Below are 19,683 nucleotides of genomic sequence, written 5' to 3'. Positions count from 1 at the left end.
GCGATCGTTTCGCTGAACACCTCTGCTCAGTCCGCTTTAACCTACCTGATCTCCCGAATGCTCAGCAGTTTAACTCCCCCTCCAATTCCCAATCTGACCTTTCTGTCCTGGGCCTCCTCCATTGTCAGAGTGAGGCCCAGCACAAATTGGAGGAACAGCACCTCATATTTTGCTTGGGTAGCTTACACCCCAGTGGTATGAACATTGACTTCTCTAACTTCAAATAGCGTTTGAAATAGCGTCCTCTGCGTAGAGGACAAAGCCTGGAAAGTGATAGGTGGATACAGGGGTATTTGATAGGCAGATGGTTGGGCAACGATCAGAGATGAAAAGACCAAAGGTGTGAGATAAGGAGAGAAGTGTGAATTGTGAAGCCAGAGTAAGGAATGTGGATGGAATTGGGGGACGGGGAGGAATGGGTGCAAGTCCAGGTGGGGTACAAGGAAGAGAGAGCGGAGGGAAAAAAGGGGGGCGGAGAGAGAAGAGGGATGTTTTTAGTTGTTTACCTAAAATTGGAGAATTCAATGTCCATGGCTGCTGTACAGATGAAGGGCCAGATATGCTGCTTACCTTGGTTCACTACAGGTCTGAGCTCAAAGATATGCCTGGGGCTTACATTGGATCACTACAGGTCTGAGTGCAAATATGTGCCTGGGGCTTACATTGGATCACTACTGGTCTGAGTGCAAATATGTGCCTGGGCAAAACGTTATGCTCACACAGGCATGGTCCTGTGCGATCCTTCACATCCATTGGTTGGAGTTGGTGGACAACAGTGGTTCCATTGGCATTGTACTGACCATTGGCATTTGATGTGCATTGTTTCATGATAAATCCCAACAGCAGGCAGAATGTCAAGCATTGGTCTGACGCGTGTGGCAATCATTACTCTACTGAGGGAGCACATGCAGTTGTGCAGATGTCACATGGACAGCAGAGCAGACTCACCTCCAGAATACACAACACCATGTTGCAAGGGGCCAGTGTAAGCACCAATCCGAAGCTTGCCCGATTCCTGTTCATGAACAAGACCATAAATAAACACAATGCACTGTCTTAGTCATCACTCAAGAGAGAACAGGTCACTGTTAGAATGTAGTTACGTTGCAGTCTTTGCAATCTCTAGAGTTAGAACATTGCACTCTGCATAGGGGGCTTTGGCTGGTCAGACCTCACAACTCGGAGGTACTGCATGCACCAATGGGAGTCATTAACACAAAGGTGGCGCACTGCACGAACTGCTAATCCAAATCAGCAAATTATGGATTTTGGATAAGCAGCAAGGAACCAGTCCCCATCACAGCAGGAAGACAAATGCACCAACCGCATACTCAGCCCCACCCCCACCCCACACCCACCCCCACCGCCTCCCCACCCCCACACCCACCCCCACATCCACACCCAGCCCACACCCACCCCCACCCCCACATCCACACCCAGCCCACACCCACCCCCCCCCACCCACACCCACTCCCACCTCACACCCATCCCACCCCCACACCCACCCCCTCACCCACCCCACCCCCACATCTACCCCACCCCCACATCCATCCCACCACCACCCCCTCCCCACCCCACCCCCACATCCACCCCACCCCCACACCCTACCCACCCCCTCCCCACCCACACCCATCCCACCCCCTCCCCACACCCAGCCCCACACCACCCCCTCCCCATCCCCATCCCCTCCCCACACCCAGCCCCACACCACCCCCTCCCCACACCCACCCCACCCCCACTCACAGCCCCACCCCCACCCCCACATCCATCCCACCCCCACCCCCACATCCATCCCACCCCCACATCCATCCCACCCCACCCCCTCCCCACCCCACACCCAGCCCCACAATCGGCATGGAAACAGACCTCTCCATCAGTCTGAGGAAGGGGCTCGACCTGAAACGTCACCCATTGCTTCTCTCCCGAGATGTTGCCTGACCCGCTGTTACTCCAGCATTTTGTGTCTACCCTCTCCCTTACTCACATTGTCCACCTGTCTGATGACCGTTCCTTCCCCGAAGAAGAATGGCTTCCGTGTGTTTACCACAATCAAGTCAAAGTAGGAATGCCAGGAGTGCTGTGAAGTCCCAGGCTGGGAAGGAAAGACAGGAATATCATGTTGGCTCTGCCAATGTCAAGCATTTCACATTGTTTCAAGTCTTTGTGTGTTCTTGTCCCCATCCTGTCTCTGCAGATGGGGTTAGGCTGACACAACCACATAATGAGGCTGGGCATATGGCTGACGCATCAGAGGGAGTACTTTGGCACCAGTGATCATTAGTCTATTAGTTTTAGAGATGGAAAGACAGAGGGCTGGCCCACAAGTTAAAGTCATAAATTGGGGCAGGGCCAATTATGATAGCGTGAGACAGGAACTTGCAAACGTTGGTTGGGAGAGGCGACTTGCAGGTAAAGAGACAGTTGGTAAGTGGGATGCTTTTAAACTTGTGTAGGGAGAATTCAGTGCCAACATGTTCCTCTTAGAGTCAAGGGCAAAGGTTGGGCAACCCAGCCTGATGAGGGATATTCGACTGTAGTCAGGAAAAAGGATGAGGCGTATATGTCAGGTACAGGGAAATGCAATCAAGCAAATGTAGAAATAAATAAAGCTAGAAGAGAGAGTATGGGCAGGACTAGGTGAGAAAAAACTTGTTCACCCAGAGAGTTGTGAATTTGTGGAATTCTCTGCCACAGAGGGCAGTGGAAGCCAAATCATTGGATGGATTTAAGAGAGAGTTAGATAGAGTTCTAGGGGCTGGTGGAATCAAGGGATATGGGGAGAAGGCAGGCACGGGTTACTGATTGGGGACGATCAGCCATGATCACATTGAATGGTGGTGCCGGCTCGAAGGGCCCAATGGCCTCCTCCTGCACCTATTTTCTATGTTTCTATGTTTCTAGGCATGAGGGGTAAAAGGTGGATACAGATGAGGGGGTTTTGATAGGCAGGGTTGAAAAAGTGTAAGACAAAAGAATTGCAAGTTACGATTGGTGCTGGTAGAGGAAGAAATGTAGATGGAGGGGGAGGAGGAAAGGGAGAAATAAGAGTGAGTCCAGGTGGACAGGCGAGAGAGTGTAGTTAGCTAAAACTGGAGAATTTAATATGTATACTATTGGGTTGTAAGCTAACCAAGCAAAATACCTGGTGCTGTTCCTCCAGTTGGCATGTGGCCTCACACTGGCAATGGAGGAGGCCAGGGACAGAGGAATGGGAAGATAAGTTAAAACGGTTAGTAAGTGGGAGTTCCAGAATGTCTTGGCGGACCGAGCAAAAGTATTCGGTGAGTCTCTCAATCTACGCTTGATCTCGTCGATGTACAGAAGCCCAAACTGGATACAGCAGATGAGTTAGGAGTAGATCAAGTGATATCCTGGAGGGATATATATAGGATATATTGAAGAAGGAAATCAGGATGGCATAAAGAAGACACGAGATAGCTATAGGTTTGGCAAATAAGGTAAAAGAGATTCTATAAATATATTAAGAGCAAAAGGGTAACTAGCGAGAGAATGGGTTCCTTGAAGGCTCAGTGTGGTGTTCTTTGTGTGGAGTCCCAGGAGAAGGACAAGGTGTTAAATGAATATTTCTCATCAGTATTTACCACGGAGAAGGTCAGAGAAAGGAGGAAATTCAGAAAATGGAACAGTAATGTCCTGAACAATATTGTTAGGGAAGAGGTAACACAGATGGTGTTGAGGTGCATAAAGGTGGATCAATCCCTCTCTTGTCCAACGTGACCACGTCTATCCTACGGGAAGCTTCCTTGTTGGAAACAAGAGAAGAGATTGCAGAGATTTTGATATCTTCCTTAGCTCACGGATGAGATACTGGAAGTGGCTCCTGTTATTTGAGAAAGGCTGGAAGGAGAATGTCAGGATGTGAGCCCAACATCCACGGTGGGAAAGTTACTGGAGGAGTTGCTCAGAGACAGGATCTCTCTGCTTTTGGAATGAATAGGGATGGTCAGAATGGTCGGATGGTCACCCATTCCTTCTCTCTAGAGATGCTGCCTGTCCCGCTGAGTAACTCCACCACTTTGTGTTTATCTTCCGTATATGTAAGTGCAAGGGAAGATAAGGTTGATCTAAGGCAGGGGCCTCCAAACTTTTCAGCATGAGGGCCACATTACATATTTGGCACATTTTTGCAGGCCGTATGAAAAAATAAAGAAGTGTGAGTTTTATAAATTTAATGAACTCAAAAAAGTATAAACTAGGTTAAGTTCGATTAGATTAGGAAAGGTTAAACTACGTTAGGTTAGATTAGATTAGTTTACATTAGGTTTATATGGCAACAAATAAATAATGTTCAATTTTTAAAAAGAGCTTGAAATATTGTAATATATATATACCGTAGGTATACAATTATTTATAAAACAGAAACAATACAGTGACCACCACTGGGGGAGAGAGAGAGAGAGGTAGAGTGGGGAGGGGGGGAGAGTGGGGGGGGTGTGAGAGAGTCAGGGTAGAGGGAGCAGTGGGTGAGAGCGGAAGCGCGGGGAGGAGGAGGGTGTCAGAGGGTCCGGTGAAGGAGTGCGGTCACTTGCGGGGGCTGCTCCCTCCCTCCCTCTCTCCCTCCCTCTCTCTCTCCCCTCTCTCTCTTTCCTCTCTCTCTCTCCCAGAGCCAGCGAGATCTGCGCCGCTGCTCCACCCTCTTCCCCGGCCCCGTCTCCCTCTAACGCAGCGAAATAAGAACAAACACAAGTGTAGTTGTTGTTCAGAACCCCCGCATCCCCGGGGTGAGCGACAGCGGCGGTGGCGGTGAGGAGGGAAGTTTCCTTGGGTTTGTTGTTTGCGAGGGGGCGCTGCCATCTCTCGCCTTGTCCCTGCTCTGGGTCGGTGGTGATCCGCTCTCCGGCGAACCTTCGCCGGCAGCTTCTGCCTCCAGTCCCCGCCGCCTAACAGCTTGCTGCGGGCCGGATAAAATCTCGTGGCGGGCCGGGTGTGGCCCGCGGGCCATAGTTTGGAGACCGCTGATCTAGAGATTGCAGATACTGATTCAATGGTGAATCATTGCTTGGTTGTTATAATTGAAGTTGATTTGCTGTATTTATTCATGCTCTAGCACACCAATCCTTCTCATTCAAACATCCTGAATGTGATTGCACTTCTGCACTGAATGTGTACAACACTTAAGTTGGTGTGACAAAAACTAAAGGTGATGAAGTGTACCGTGGTATGTAGCCTGAGGAGATGGATAATTCATTGATTGAACAATACAGCATGGAAATAGGCCATTTGGCTCAGCAAAACCACGCTGCCCATTGATCACCCGTTCACACTGGTTCTACGTTATCCTCCTGTTTTATCCGCTCCGTACACACTGGAGGCAATTTATGGAGGGCCAATTAACTTACAAACCCACATGTCTCTGGGATGTGGAAGGAAACTGGAGCGCCCGGAGGAAACCCACGTGGTCACAGGTTGAATGTGCACACTCCACACAGACAGCACCAAGGTCAGAATCTAACCTGGCTCTCTGGCACTGTGAGCAACAGTTCCACCAGCTGCACCACTGTGCCGGTAGAATTCTATTCATCATTTCTACCTGAACTGCTTAGTGCACAGCCCAGCCATTGAGTTCTGGTTAAAAAGGATATTTTCCCCATGTCCATTGCACTAGATGACAAGAGTCTGTTTCTAGTCACTATGTTTTCATCCATGGGTGTATGTGGTGGCTGGATGATTACAACAGTCGCATCATCTGCATTGGTTTGGATCTTTACCTTTAATCCAGGTGGCAGATCAAACAAGAAGTTCATTATTGCCTGCAAAAGAAATGAGTGTCAACATCATCACAGGCCAGGGTCTTGTTAATCAGAAGGATCTATGGCTTTACCTCATCAATCACAAGCACTCTTAAATAAAAGTCGTTCAGTTTTCCTTATCTGATCGAGAAATGCGTTTTTGTTGGCTGATTCACGAGGCTAACTATGTTTTTTATTTATTAATTTTCCATCATCTGGGCATGGCTGGCATGTGTTACACATCCCGAATGGTCTTTGACAATGTGATCATGAGCTGCCTTCTTGAACTGCTGCTGTGGGGCAGTGAGTTCCAGGAAGATGGAAGACTGGTGATGTATTCCCATATCAGGATCACGTGTGACTAGAGGGAAGCCTGCAAATGCCACCTGAAGCCTGTGTCCTTGATGCCTGAGCCCAGAGATTAGGGAGGTGTTGGAGCAGCAAGGCATTGTTTAGACAAGACATAGTGCAGCCTCTGTATGCTGCTGTTGGAAGGGGTAAATATCTAGGGGAGCGAATGGGCAGATGTTGTCAATGTGGAATTTAGTAAGGCAATTGATAAAGTTCCTCACAGTAGGCTAATCTAGGAGGGTAAGACACATGGGATCCACGGTTGATAGTTTGGATTGAGAACGGTCTTACGGTGGTGGAAGGGTGATATTTTAGTCTGGCCAGTGGTGTTCCTTTGGGTTCTGTGCCAGAGTTGGCGGTGGACGCAGGTATGATGTTGCTGTTTTAGATAGGCACATGATATGTGGGGATTGGCGGTATATGGTTCGTATGCGGGCAGGGATTAGTTGAACTTGGCATCAGGTTTGGTACAGGCATTGCGTGCTATTGGGCCAGTTCCCGTGCTATTATGTTCTACCTTCATCTGTGTGTTTTATGCAGTTTGGTGAGGTGGCTTATGATCCAAATTGAAAAGATTGCAGACAAATGAAATGCATATGGATCAAGATGTTCTCATGCAGAATTAGCAGACAGGTGCAGCAAGTGGTTAATAAGGGCAAATTTCTGCAAGAGGGATGGAGTTTAGAAATAGGGAAGTATTGTTGCAACTGTACAGGGTACTAGCGAGAACATATTTGGAGTATGGTACACAGTTCTGGTCCACTTATTTACAAGGATACATTGGCAATGGAGGCAGTACAAAGCACTTTCACCAGGCTAAATCATTGATATTCCTGAGATAGTGTCCTATCACAAGCAGCTAAAGGCATTGGGTCTGTGTTTGCTGGTGTTTAGGAGAACGAGGGGCGATCTTATTGAAACACACTGTATCCACAGGGAGCATACAGGGTAGATGTTGAGATGTTTCCACCAGTGGGAGAATCTCATCAAGGGGGTGAAGTTGTAAGATAAATGAGCCATTATTTAAAACTGATGTGTGTCGGGGTACATCGTAGAGAGAGGTGAATTTCTGGAATTTTCTCCTCAGAAGGTTGTGGAGGCTAGATCATTCAGGCTATTTTTGAAAGACCGGATATTGAGGAATTGGGGAACAGGGCAGAAGAGTAGATGAGGCTTTGGCAAATGAACTATGATCAATTGAAGGGGAGGGCAGGTTTGAGGGATAACTGCCTACTCCTACTCCTATTTTCTGTTGCTCCCTGACTTTAAAAAGACTCTGAACAGTAGTTAATGTTTGACAAAAGCTGGTTTGTTAACCATCTGTATGCATTATGTGTTAGGTTGACAGATGTGATGAGGCTGAGGCTTTAGTTGTCACTGCTGGTGCAGGCCAGGCACGTCCTGGCAGTTCATTTTAAGGAAGCACACAGTGCAGTCACTGTGTGACGTGTAAAAGAGTGACAGAGAGACAGTGGCTATCCTGGGTTTCCTCAAAGTGCCAGCTCAGGGGTCTATATCTACATTGTCACTGCAGCAGCGCTAGAACTCCTGATCCCCCAACCCAGAGACACTACCGTTCCCACCACACTCAGGCTGACATATCTGATTTAGCTGACTTTCCACATTAGTGCAAATTAATGTCAGTTAAATCAGTGGCAATAAAATATTCACCGACGTTCAGAGAAGTGGTGGGGGGCCCAGTCTCACTGGCGGCTCTGTTCACACTCCACGCTCAGTTGATGAAACAATCTCTTCACTAACAAGACGAGGATGCTCTCGACATTCTGGTTATGGTTACCCCCAAGCATTTTCTATACTCCCCTCTGTTATTAGGTTTTTTAGCAGTCCTTCCATTAGCTTGGATACAATCCAATTCTCCTCTACCTAATTACGGACATTAGACATAGAACAGTACAGCACAGGATCTTCGGCCCAGAATATTTGTGCCGAACATGATGCCAAGCTAAACAGATGTTATTTGCCTGTGTATAAGCCAAGCCCTCTATTCTCTGCACTTCCTTGTTCCTATCTAAAAGCTTGAACTGTCGTATCTAGTTTGTCTCTGGAACTGTTGCCTCTGGCTAGAATGCTGAGAGCTACATTCTGCACACTTTACATTTCCCTTCAGTCTACCTATTGTACTTGAGTTAGGCTTGATTGTACACAGGGGGATGGGAATCAATGCAAGGAGACAGAGGACATAAAAGGAGGACAGAAACAAAAGGTAGAAGGGCGATAAGAAAAACTAACCTGTAAGCTTTGTGCCTTAATGCAAGGAGCATTCGTAATGAGGTGGATGAATTGAATGTGCAGTTAGTAGTTAAGGGATATGATATAGTCAGAATTATGGAGACATGGCTCCAGGGTGACTAAGGCTGGGAGCTAAACATGCAGGGGTATTCGATATTCAGGAAGGATAGACAGAAAGGAAGAGGAGGTGGGTGGCATTGCTGGTTAAAGAGGAGATTAATGCAATAGCAAGGAGAGACATTAGCTTGGATGCTGTAGAATCGGTATGGGTAGAACTGCGAAATAGCCAAGGGCAGAAAACGCTTGTTGGAGTTGTACACAGACCACCAAGCAGCAGTAGGGAGGTTGGGGATAGCATCAAGCAGGAAATTAGGGATGCGTGTAGCAAAGGTACAGCGGTTAGCATGGGTGACATTAATCTACATATAGATTGGGCTAACAAAACTGGTAGCAGTGCTGAGGGGGAGGATTTCCTGGAATGTACACGGGATGGTGTTATAAACCAATATGCAGAAGAACCGACTAGAGGGCAGTCCATCCTAGACTGGGTATTGTGTAATGAGGAAGGATTAGTAAGCGATCTTGTCGTGCAAAGCCCCTTAGGCAACAGTGACTATAATATGGTGGAATTCTGCATTAAGATGAAAAGTGACACGGTTAATTCAGACTAGGGTCCGGAACTTAAAAAAAGGAGACTTTGATGGTATGAGATGGGAATTGGCTAGGATAGACGGGCAAATCTATATACTAAAACTCTCGTTTGTTTGTTTGTTTGTTCCTGAACTACAGCCAAACGGTGCACGATGACGCGACAACTTTAGGCCCACCTTACTCACCGTCGTCCCTTTGGTGCAAGATGTTTCATTGAAATCTGTGTTATATTTTTAAAGTTATTCACATTTTAAAGTTTAAATCAATCTCCTAGGGAGGGAGGGGGTTGGGAGGTAGGGGGATGGAGGGAGGATAAGGGGGGTTGAGGGGGAGGGGAGGGTGGACAGGGGGAGGAGGATGGGAGGGGGATGGGAGGGGAGGGGGAGGGAGGAGAGCGGGGGAGGGTGGGGGAGGAAAGGGTGCTGCACCGATGCAGGAGGTTTGGGCCCAACGGGTCCACGGTCTAGTTATACTTATTTGGTTGACGGTGGAGATGCAATGGCAGAGATTTAAAGACCGCATGGGTGAACATCAAAAATTGTTCATCCCTGTCTGGCGAAAAAATAAAACTGGGAAGGCGGCTCAACTGTGGCTAACGAGGGAAATCAAGGATAGTGTTAAATCCAAGGAAGAGGCATATAAATTGTCTAGAGGAAGCAGCAAACCAGAGGACTGAGAGAAATTTAGAACTCAACAGAGGAGGACAAAACGGTTAATTAAGAGGGGGAAAAAAAGAGCATGAAAGAAAGCGTGCGGGGAATATAAAAACTGACTGTAAAAGCTTCTTTAGATATGTAAAAAGGAAAAGATTAGTGACGACTAATGTAAGTCCCTTACAATCAGAGAGGTGAATTTATAATGGGAAACAAGGAAATGGCAGAACAGTTACTTTGGTTCTGTCTTCACTAAGGAAGACACAAACAATCTCCCAGAAATACTAGGGGACTGAGGATCTAGTGGGAGGGACTGAAGGGAATCCACATTAGTCAGGAAATGGTGTAAGGTAAACTGTTGGGACTGAAGGCAGATAAATCCCCAGGGTCTGATGGTCTGCATCCCAGAGTACTCAAGGAGGTGGCCCTAGAAATCGTGGATGCAGTGGTGATCATTTTCCAATGTTCTCTTGACTCTGGATCAGTTCCTGTGGACTGGAGGGCAGCCAATGTCACCCCACTTTTTAAGAAAGGAGGGAGAAAATGGGGAATTATAGACCAGTTAGCCTTACATTGGAAGTGGGGAAGATGCTAGAGTCGATTATTAAAGATGTTATAGCAGCACATTTAGAAAGCAGTGACAGGATCGGTCAAAGTCAGCACGGATCAGAAGGGGAAATCATGCTTGACTAATCTTCTGGAATTTTTTGAGGATGTAACAAATTGAATGGATAAAGGAGAGCCAGTGGATGTGGTGTATCTGGACTTTCAAAAAGCCTTTGACAAGGTCCCACACAAGAGATTAGTGTGCAAAATTGGAGCACATGGTATTGGGGGTAAGGTATTGACATGGATAGAGAATTGGTTGGCAGACAGGAAGCAAAGAGTAGGAATTAACGGGTCCTTTTCAGAATGGCAAGCAGTGACTAGTGGGGTGCTGCAAGGCTCAGTGCTGCAACCCCAGTTATTTACAATATATATTAACGATTTAGACGAGGGAATTAAATGTGACATTTCTAAGTTTACAGATGACACAAGGCTGGGTGGCAGTGTGTGCTGCGATGAGGATGCTATGAGGCTACAGGGTGACTTGGATAGATTGGGTGAGTGGGCAGAAGCATGGCAGATGCAGTATAATGTGGATAAATGCGAGGTTATCCACTTTGGTGGCAAGAACAGAAAACATAGAAAATAGATGCAGGAGGAGGCCATTTGGCCCTTCGAGCCAGCACCGCCATTCATTGTGATCATGGCTGATCATCTACAATCAGTAACCAGTGCCTGCCTTCTCCCCATATCCCTTGATTCCACTAGCCCCTAGAGCTCTATCAAACTCTCTTTTAAATTCATCCAATGAATTGGCCTCCAGTGCCTTCTGTAGCAGAGAAGGCGGATTATTATCTGAATGGTGTCAGATTAGGAAAAGGGGAATTGCAACGAGACCGAGATGTGCTTGTATATCAGTCACTGAAAGTAAGCACGCAGGTACAGCAGGCAGTGAAGAAAGCTAATGGCATGTTGGCCTTCATTGCGAGAGGATTTGAGTCTAGGAGGAAGGAGGTCCTACTGCAGTTGTACTAGATGAGAGGGGATCTTATAGAAATATATAAAATTCTTAACGAATTGGACAGGCTAGATGCAGGAAAATTGTTCCCGATGTTGGGGGAGTCCAGAACCAGGGGTCACAGTTTACGATTAAGGGGTAGGCCATTTAGGACAGAGATAAGGAAAATCTTTTTCACCCAGAGAGTTGTGAATCTGTGGAATTCTCTGCCACAGAAGGCTGTGGAGGCCAATTCATTGGATGTTTTCAAGAGAGAGTTGGATTTTGCTCTTCGGGCTAAAGGGATCAAGGGATATAGGGAAAAAGCAGGAAAGGGTTACTGATTTTAGATGATCAGCCATGATCATATTGAATGGTGGTGCTGGCTCGAAGGGGCCGAATGGCCTACTCCTGCACCTACTTTTCTATGTTTTCTATATTTATATGTACAGTATTATCGGATAGCATGCCAAACTAAGCTTCTCACTGTACCTTGGTACACATGACAATAAACCTAAATCCATTTGTCCCATTCAACAGAGTAAGAATTCAAGGTCCTGTTGCACCCAATTAATCGTTCCAAAAACATGCAAGCTTGACTTGGACGGCACCCTGAGTTAGGAATGTGCAGTTGAGCCCATGTCTAGTTTGATTGGAGGAGGTATAGGACTGGGACTATGGAACTATGGACCCACCACTTCTCTGAAGGTTGTTGAACATTATAATGTTTCCGATGTAATCTTTATTTCAGATATAATCTTAGCAGGTCTGCTTTGCACAGACCAGCTTACTTGCTCTTATACCCAAGACAATCACAACCCCACATCCTGATCCCGCCAGACAAACCCACTGGTCTTTTCATTTTCTGTGCTGAGGCTAAAGTGCAGGGGTCGGGAATAGAACGTGTAGACATAGAAACATAGAAAATAAGTGGAGGAGGCCATTTGGCCCTCTGAGCCAGCACCGCCATTCATGGTGATCATGGCTGATCATCTACAATCAGTAACCTGTATCTGCCTTCTCTCCAGTTCCCTTGATTCCACTAGCCCCTAGAGCTCTATCTAACTCTCTTTTAAATTCATCCAGTGAATTGGCCCCCACTGCCTTCTGTGGCAGAGAATTCCACAAATTCACAACTCTCTGGGTGAAAAAGTTTCTTCTCACCTCAGTTTTAAATGGCCTCCCCTTTATTCATGGACTGTGGCCCCTGGTTCTGGACTCCCCCAACATTGGGAACATTTTTCCTACATCTAGCTTGTCTAGTCCTTTTATAATTGTGTACGTCTCTATAACATCCCCTCTCATCCTTCTAAACTCCAGTGAATACAAGCCTAGTCTTTCCAATCTTTCCTCACATCACAGTCCCGCCATCCCAGGGATTAACCTGGTGAACCTACGCTGCATTGCCTCAATAGCAATGACGTCCTTCCTCAAATTAGGAGACCAAAACTGCACACAATACTCCAGATATGGTCTCACCAGAACTGCAGAAGGACTTCTTTGCTCCTGTACTCAAATCCTCTCGTTCTGAAGGCCAACATGTCATTAGCTTTCTTCACTGCCTGTCATGTACAGAGAGCAAACATGGACATGATGGGCTGAATGGCCTCCTGCGCTGTGTTAATATTCTATGATTTCCCACTTCAAGTGGACAGGGTTGGGATCTGTCACACAATGATATGGAGGTGTGTAGGAGAGCCTATTACACACAGGACAGAATGACAACCACAAAACAGACAGATACCCCTGAATTAAAACCGAGGAAAGTCTTAAGGTATTGGAAATAGACAAAGTGGCATAACATGGAGAGAGGTTATTTGAGCCAACACGCCTGTGTCAACATTAACAGAGTTTACAAATTATCTAACACCTCACGATTCTGCACAAATATGTCACTTATCCAATTCTCTATTGAGAGGTATTACTGAGCTTGTTTCCACTCTCTTCTCAGGCAGAGCACTTGCATTTAGAACAGCTTGAGATAACCTGAGATAATCTCAGCAGGATAATCGATTAAAAGAAAAACATACATTGAACAGCAGTGCGGTGATGCCATTTCCTTAAACATCAAATTTGTGCACGCTTTAACATATTTGTACCTGATTTATGGCGGCTGCCCCTCCCATCCCAAAGTGGTGACCACTCCCAGATGTGACAAACCTTCCACACAGCTGCCATCCCCCCAACAATGGTCATGCATATGCTCATATCATCATAATCCACGCCTGCTATTTATGTAACTCCAACAGATATTGGTTCGAAAAGTCATGAGTGGAGTTTAAGAGGCTTTTGGATACCACATGGATATGGATCACGTGCAGACAGAAGCGACCAGTTTAACATGGAATCATGTTCAGCACAGATTGTGGGCTGCAGGGCCTGTTCCTGTGCTGAACTGTTCTACGTTCTATATCTTTTATCTTCACTTTTAACGTAGCAAGTTGGCACAGATGTAGAGTGAGCCCACACAGACGTCAATGTTTTAGCCACAGACTCTGCTACAGTGACATTGCATACACTGCGGCCATCCTCTCAGACATCACTGGGACAGATCACACATTCCCATTTAATGCACCGCAGTGTCCTGCAGTGGCTTGGGGTCACTCGTGCCATGGGCGTTATCAGACACTGGGGAGTCTTCTCTCCCATGGCAAGACTCTGTTTTCCCTTCCATTCCATCCCTCAACCACCTTGCTCTTCCTCAGCCCCAGAGCTGTGTGGAGAGTGTACTTCAAGGCTCTGTGTGAGAGGACGTGGCCGCAGTGAGCTCGGCATTAGCTGCTGCAGAGATGGCACTGAGCATTGTTAAGATGATAATGAGTGCATCCATCCTCAATGGTTTTTCATGGAGGTCAGTTTCATAAACTTAGCTTTTTTTGCCTTTGGGCTGCCAGAGTTGGGGCAATGCAGCAGTGGGTTAAATCTGACTGCTGGTCATTGCTAGTAAACCTGTCACAGCTGCTCATCAACCTGGCCTCTGCTTCTTTAGACTTTACACCTTACTGCACAGATACTGCACAGAAACAGGCCCTTTGGCCCACCGAGTCCACGCTGACCAGTGTTCACCTCGTGCGGAACACTATCTAACACACTAGGGATAATTGCAATTTTATCAAAGCCTATTAACCTACAAACCTGTACCTCTTTGGAGTGTGGGAGGAAACCTGAGCACCCTGAGAATAACCTAGCCAGTCACACGGAGAACGTACAAACTCCACACAGACAGCACCTGTAGTCAGGATCGAACCTGGGTCTCTGGCGCTGCAAGGCAGCAACTCTACTGCTGTGTCACCCTCTTGATTCACTCAAAAGTCTCCCGAACAAAACAGAATTGTACACTTACATCTGTGTAGGGGTAATCGCTGTTGGTGGCAAGGAAAACCTTCCCAACTTCATTCATTCGACTGAGGAGCAGGGGCAACCGAGGCTGTGAAGGAAGGAGACTCAAGTTACAGCAGCTGTTTTCCTGGGGGTAGAGGAAGTCACAAGATGATGTGAGGTATTTTTGGGGAGTTCATTTCACTGATAGATGGGACTGGACAAAGAATTGTGGTGGGGGTGGGGCATCAAACAAAAGGAAAGGCATTGATTAAATACAGGAAATCTGGAATGGAAAGTGTGTCTTCACTCACTGAAGAAAGAACACAAGCAGCAGAATCCAGGAAATTCACAGATTAGATGAAGGCTATTTGGCTCATCATCTGATTGTCAACCATGAAAATATTACTCAGAGTATTCCCATTGCCCATCTTTATTGGTTTCTGCATATTCACCCAGCTAGTATTATGGTTGCAGCCTCCTCCGCCCTCTCAGGCAGTGAGCCTTTCGTAGTATTTATTCATATTTTGGGACCTGGATATCACTGGAAAGGCCATCATTTATTGCCCACACAATTGACTTTGAGAAGATAGTGGTGAACCATGTTGGACTGCTGCTGTCTTGCTGGTAATGGTCCATCTACGATGCTGATGGGCAGTTCCAGGTTGATGACGGATGGCCAATATATTTCCAAGTCGGGGCATTGCACAACTTGGAGTGTAAGATGGAGGTTTCCAGGTCCCAGCGGTCCTTGTCCATCTTGGTGTTAAAGACGTTTCCGGTCACCCATTCCTTCTCTCCTGAGATGCTGCATATCCTGCTGAGTTACTCCAGCATTTTGTATCTACCTTCGATTTAAACCAGCATCTGCAGTTCTTTCCTACACATTGGTGTTAGAGATAGTGGGATTGGGAAGTGCAGCTGGATTTGGGTGAGTGACTTCAGTGCATTTTGTAGAGGGTACACTCTGCAACCATTGTACATGGTGGTGAATGGGTGGGATGCCAGTTCACAGGGTTGCTTTTGGCCTAGATGGGGTCAAGCTTCTTGAGAATTGTTGGTGCTGCACTTATCCAGGGGGCATTCTACCACACACATTCTGTACACTGGGGCCTTGCAGGCAGTGCAATGGGGTCGCAGGATAGCAGCCTCGGACCTGTTCTTGTGGCCACGGTGTGTATGTGGCTGGTCCAATTGTGCTTCTGGTCAACGGTGACCCCAGGATGCTGCTGGTGAGCGACTTGGCATTGCCATTGAAATGAATGATCCACATCTTCACCACTCTGGATATGCAAGGAACAGTCATTGTGGGCCGAAGGGCCTGCCCCCACACTGCACCGATCCACAGTCCACGTTCTATGTTCTAATTGTTATTATTGTACTTATATCAACCAGCTGCTCCGGCAGCTTGGTCCACACATTCACCACCCACTGATCCCTCCCTTCTCACCCCAAACCCCTGTCCTCCAGTTCTGAAGAGTCATAAAACACGGAAAAAGGCCCCTTGCCCAACCAGGCCAAGACGCCCCATCTACAGTAGTCTCACCCACCTGCATCTGACCCACATCCCTCCAAACCCCTCCTATCCATGTACCTGTCCAAATGTCTTCCAAATAAACATAATCAACAGAATTACCTCTGCCGAAAAATGTGAGGAATAGAGAGGAGATTTTCCACTGTTTGCAATCGTAGGCCTATTCGGACAGTAAAGATGAGGCAGGTAGGTCAAGCCTTGCTTTCCTTTGGCAAGGTAATGCTGCAAGGATCGACAGTGATGGGTGCCACTTCTGAGAAACTGCACTGGGTGTACCAGGAATATGACAGCCATTTAGACAATAGACAATATGTGCAGGAGTAGGCCATTCGGCCCTTCGAGCCAGCACCGCCATTCAATGTCTCAGCATAAAAGGTTAACTCCTTCCTCATCTACAAGAGCATTGCGCAGTCACCTCCTTGCAAACTCCGTCCTTCCATTTGCAGCATCAGAACACAGCATAAGCGAAGGGAGCTGTGGGAGCCACTGGCCCCCTCAAGCTTGCCTCAACAACCAACAGCTGATCTGCCCCATGCCCTACCTCCTCTTTTGTGCCAGTTCCCTATAACTCTCAATTTCCTGCTCTGTTAAAAATTGTGGCCACCTTCTCCTTAAACCCCCCCATAATCCAACCTCTACAACCCTCCAGGGTTGAGATTCATCACCCTCTGGGCAAGATTCCAATGCACCTCAGTTTGAAATGAGCGGCCCATATTCTTGTTACCATGTCCCCTCATTTGAGATTCTCCTGTAAGTGGTAACATTGTGACATCTGCCCTGTCATGCTCTCTGAGGATCTTATATATTTTAATAAGATCACCGCTCATACCTCTAAATTGCCAGGAATATAGATCTCAGAGTCAATAAACCAAGTTCTGCTCAGTTTCAGATTGCCAGCTCTGGAGGTTTATTCCTGCTTCCAGTAAGCTGACCCTGTCAAATAGCAATTTCCCTCCACTCTCTTTATCCAATACAGAACAAAGACATTCACCAAAAATGGGAACAAAAGCAAAGAATGTATTTAAAAGAACTTGTTTGTTTCTCCTGAAAGATTCAGGGATGTGAGTGAGGTAAAACAAAAAGAGGACAAGATCCGAGTGCTTGCGGAGGTCAAATATTTACCCACAAAATGACCAGGTTCAAGCCTCTCAAGCATTCCAAAGTAAAAACAGACATTATAAAATAATGTGAATATGTCACTGTACACTAATAACATTTTGAAGTAAATTTGCACATTAATTGATAATCAGTCCCAAAAGGTGGTAATTGGCTTATCTGCTGAGTTTTATATTTTAACCCTGTCTTAATTAATTTAGTTATATAATCTTGCACTCAAATGTAATATTTACTCATTCCAGTTCCACCACTGATTTTCTGGCACTCTTGGTTCCAGAGCTTTGCTGGTTTATCCAGCAGGCCAAGGAAGATGGCTATGGGGATAGATGTGTTGGCTGCAGCTGGGCTGGAGTTCCAGAGCCCCGGCCGCAGGTTGCAAATGCAACCCGCCGATCGGCCGTGGAAGTCCGGATGAGGTCGAGATTGGCTGCCTTGCCCAGCCTAGGTGCCACATTTCCGGGCGGACTCCCAGGGCACGAGAAAATATTTCTCGTGGAACCCCTAGCGGAAGCTGGTGTTCATTACAAGTCTATACATCGTTTATTTATTTTTGTTTCTTTTTTTCGATCCAATTTCTCCGTTTAGTTGGCAAAGTGAAAAACGCGGAAACCATGCAAAAAGCGCGGAAAATGGATTTTAAAAACGCGAGATCTGCGGAAACACGGAAAATTCACATGTCTGAAGATTAGTTTTTACTTATTGAGGACTCCAGGACAACCTCACCAGGGAGGCAACCCGACACACACCAACCAACAGAATTGTCATATGTAAGTTGCAAAAACCCACCAGCCTGCTGATATGCCACAAAGATTGTACTCACATCCCTGAGCACGTATTTCTCCAGGTTTCCCAGTGTTTTCTTCTTTAAAATCCCCTGAAATAAAAATAATGAAAAAGATATGATAAATCTCAGCAAAATAGAACATTGTTCACTGAAGCAGAGTCTGTTTGCATGATCTCAACTTGGTGATAAAGTTAAAGTGATGTGAATCTAACCTGGCATTACACACCTGGAGTAGCGTACAGTTTTGGTGTCTGTGAGTGAGGACGGATAAACTTGGATCAGAGACAGTCAGATGAGGTTGATTCCTGATCTTATGAGGAAAGACGACACAGATTTGGCTTACGTGCAAAAGAGAGAATAATTGGAGGTGGTTTATCAAGATTGTGAGGGGTCTTGAAAAAGTTGTTGCTGAGAGGGTCCCACCCATCTTGGGGACATTTAGTACGAGAAGCCACTTCCCAGTAGTATAAGAAAATAACTGCAGATGCTGGTACAAATCGAAGGTATTTATTCACAAAGTGCTGGAGTAACTCAGCAGGTCGGGCAGCATCTTGGGAGAGAAGGAATGGGTGACGTTTCGGGTCGAGACCCTTTTTCAGACTGATGTGTCTGAAGAAGGGTCTTCATCAGTCTGAAGAAGGGTCTCGACCCGAAACGTCACCCATTCCTTCTCTCCCGAGATGCTGCCCGACCTGCTGAGTTACTCCAGCACTTTGTGAATAAGCTCCTTTCCCAGTGTATGGCTGGCACAATGGCACAGCTGGTAGCGCTGCTGACTCACAGCACCAGAGTTCGATCCTAACCACAGGTACTGTTTATGTGGAGTTTGCATGTTCTCCCTGTGACCACGTGAATTTCCTCCGGGTGCTCTGGTTTCCTCCTACATCGAAGGACAATCTGGCCTCATCAAGCTCCTGAACCCTGTAAGACGCAACCATGGCCAATTTGAACTCACCTCAAGCCTAAATATTTATAATCTTGCAAATGCAAAGTGGGAAAACTGGATGATGCAGTAATGCAGTGTTAAGCAAATCACCCTGACCTGGAATATTTGCTTAATAGAAGTACTGAGTTGTACTAACGTACTGAGTCAGTACCTATATGAGTTGTACTCGAAAGTGCTGAGCTGGTCTTGACACAAACCCTAATGTTTTATCTGAAAATACTCCCAACTGAACCTGACCAATATTCATCGTCAGGTCCGGCTGGCCTCAGGTGTAATAGTCTTGCTCATATCTGATCTGACCAAAACCCACATGAATTTGTAACTTCAAGTCATTTGTGTTTCAGCTGCACCTCACCACCCAACACTGGCGACCAAAAGGCGAGTCTTTCATGATGGTTCATGTGGCTGTAATCCAAAGCTGCTTACACCCTGCCGTTTACTCTTCAGTGATCACCAGATTGTTCAAGGAGCACAACACAAAACCCAGTACTGCTGAGGCTATTGCTGAGAAACTCCCCTCAAATTAGGTGCTCCTCTGGCGATACGAAAAGGAGAGACCAACAATATGGATTTAGGGAGCTGTGAATCCCATAGTTCCCTCTTATCCCTCACATTTTCCATATCTCCCTCTTATCCCTCCATCCCATTTTGCAAATGTTAGGTGTTGCATTTGGGAGGTTAAATGTAAGAGGGTACAGTTTATGGCAGGACCCTTAACGGCATTGATGTACAGAGGGAACTTGGGGACCAAGTTTATAGCTCCCTGAAAGTAGCGCACAAGACTGAT

General features: G+C 46.6%; 1 protein-coding gene across 1 annotated transcript in view; it reads right to left on the bottom strand.

The window, feature by feature from the left end:
• LOC144610248 (cytosolic purine 5'-nucleotidase-like) overlaps positions 1 to 19,683 on the bottom strand; it is a 163,568-nt gene that overhangs the window by 20,968 nt on the left and 122,917 nt on the right. The window contains exons 11-15 of the mRNA XM_078428840.1: positions 17,987 to 18,040; positions 14,542 to 14,625; positions 5,730 to 5,771; positions 1,985 to 2,092; positions 949 to 1,015 (exon numbers count right to left, since the gene is read on the bottom strand). Coding sequence (XP_078284966.1) covers positions 949 to 1,015; positions 1,985 to 2,092; positions 5,730 to 5,771; positions 14,542 to 14,625; positions 17,987 to 18,040 — 355 coding nt within the window. The remainder of the gene's footprint in view (positions 1 to 948; positions 1,016 to 1,984; positions 2,093 to 5,729; positions 5,772 to 14,541; positions 14,626 to 17,986; positions 18,041 to 19,683) is intronic.

This window comes from Rhinoraja longicauda, chromosome 36, assembly GCF_053455715.1.
Source record: "Rhinoraja longicauda isolate Sanriku21f chromosome 36, sRhiLon1.1, whole genome shotgun sequence".
Taxonomy (NCBI): domain Eukaryota; kingdom Metazoa; phylum Chordata; class Chondrichthyes; order Rajiformes; family Arhynchobatidae; genus Rhinoraja; species Rhinoraja longicauda.
This window is presented reverse-complemented; position numbering and strand designations above follow the sequence as displayed.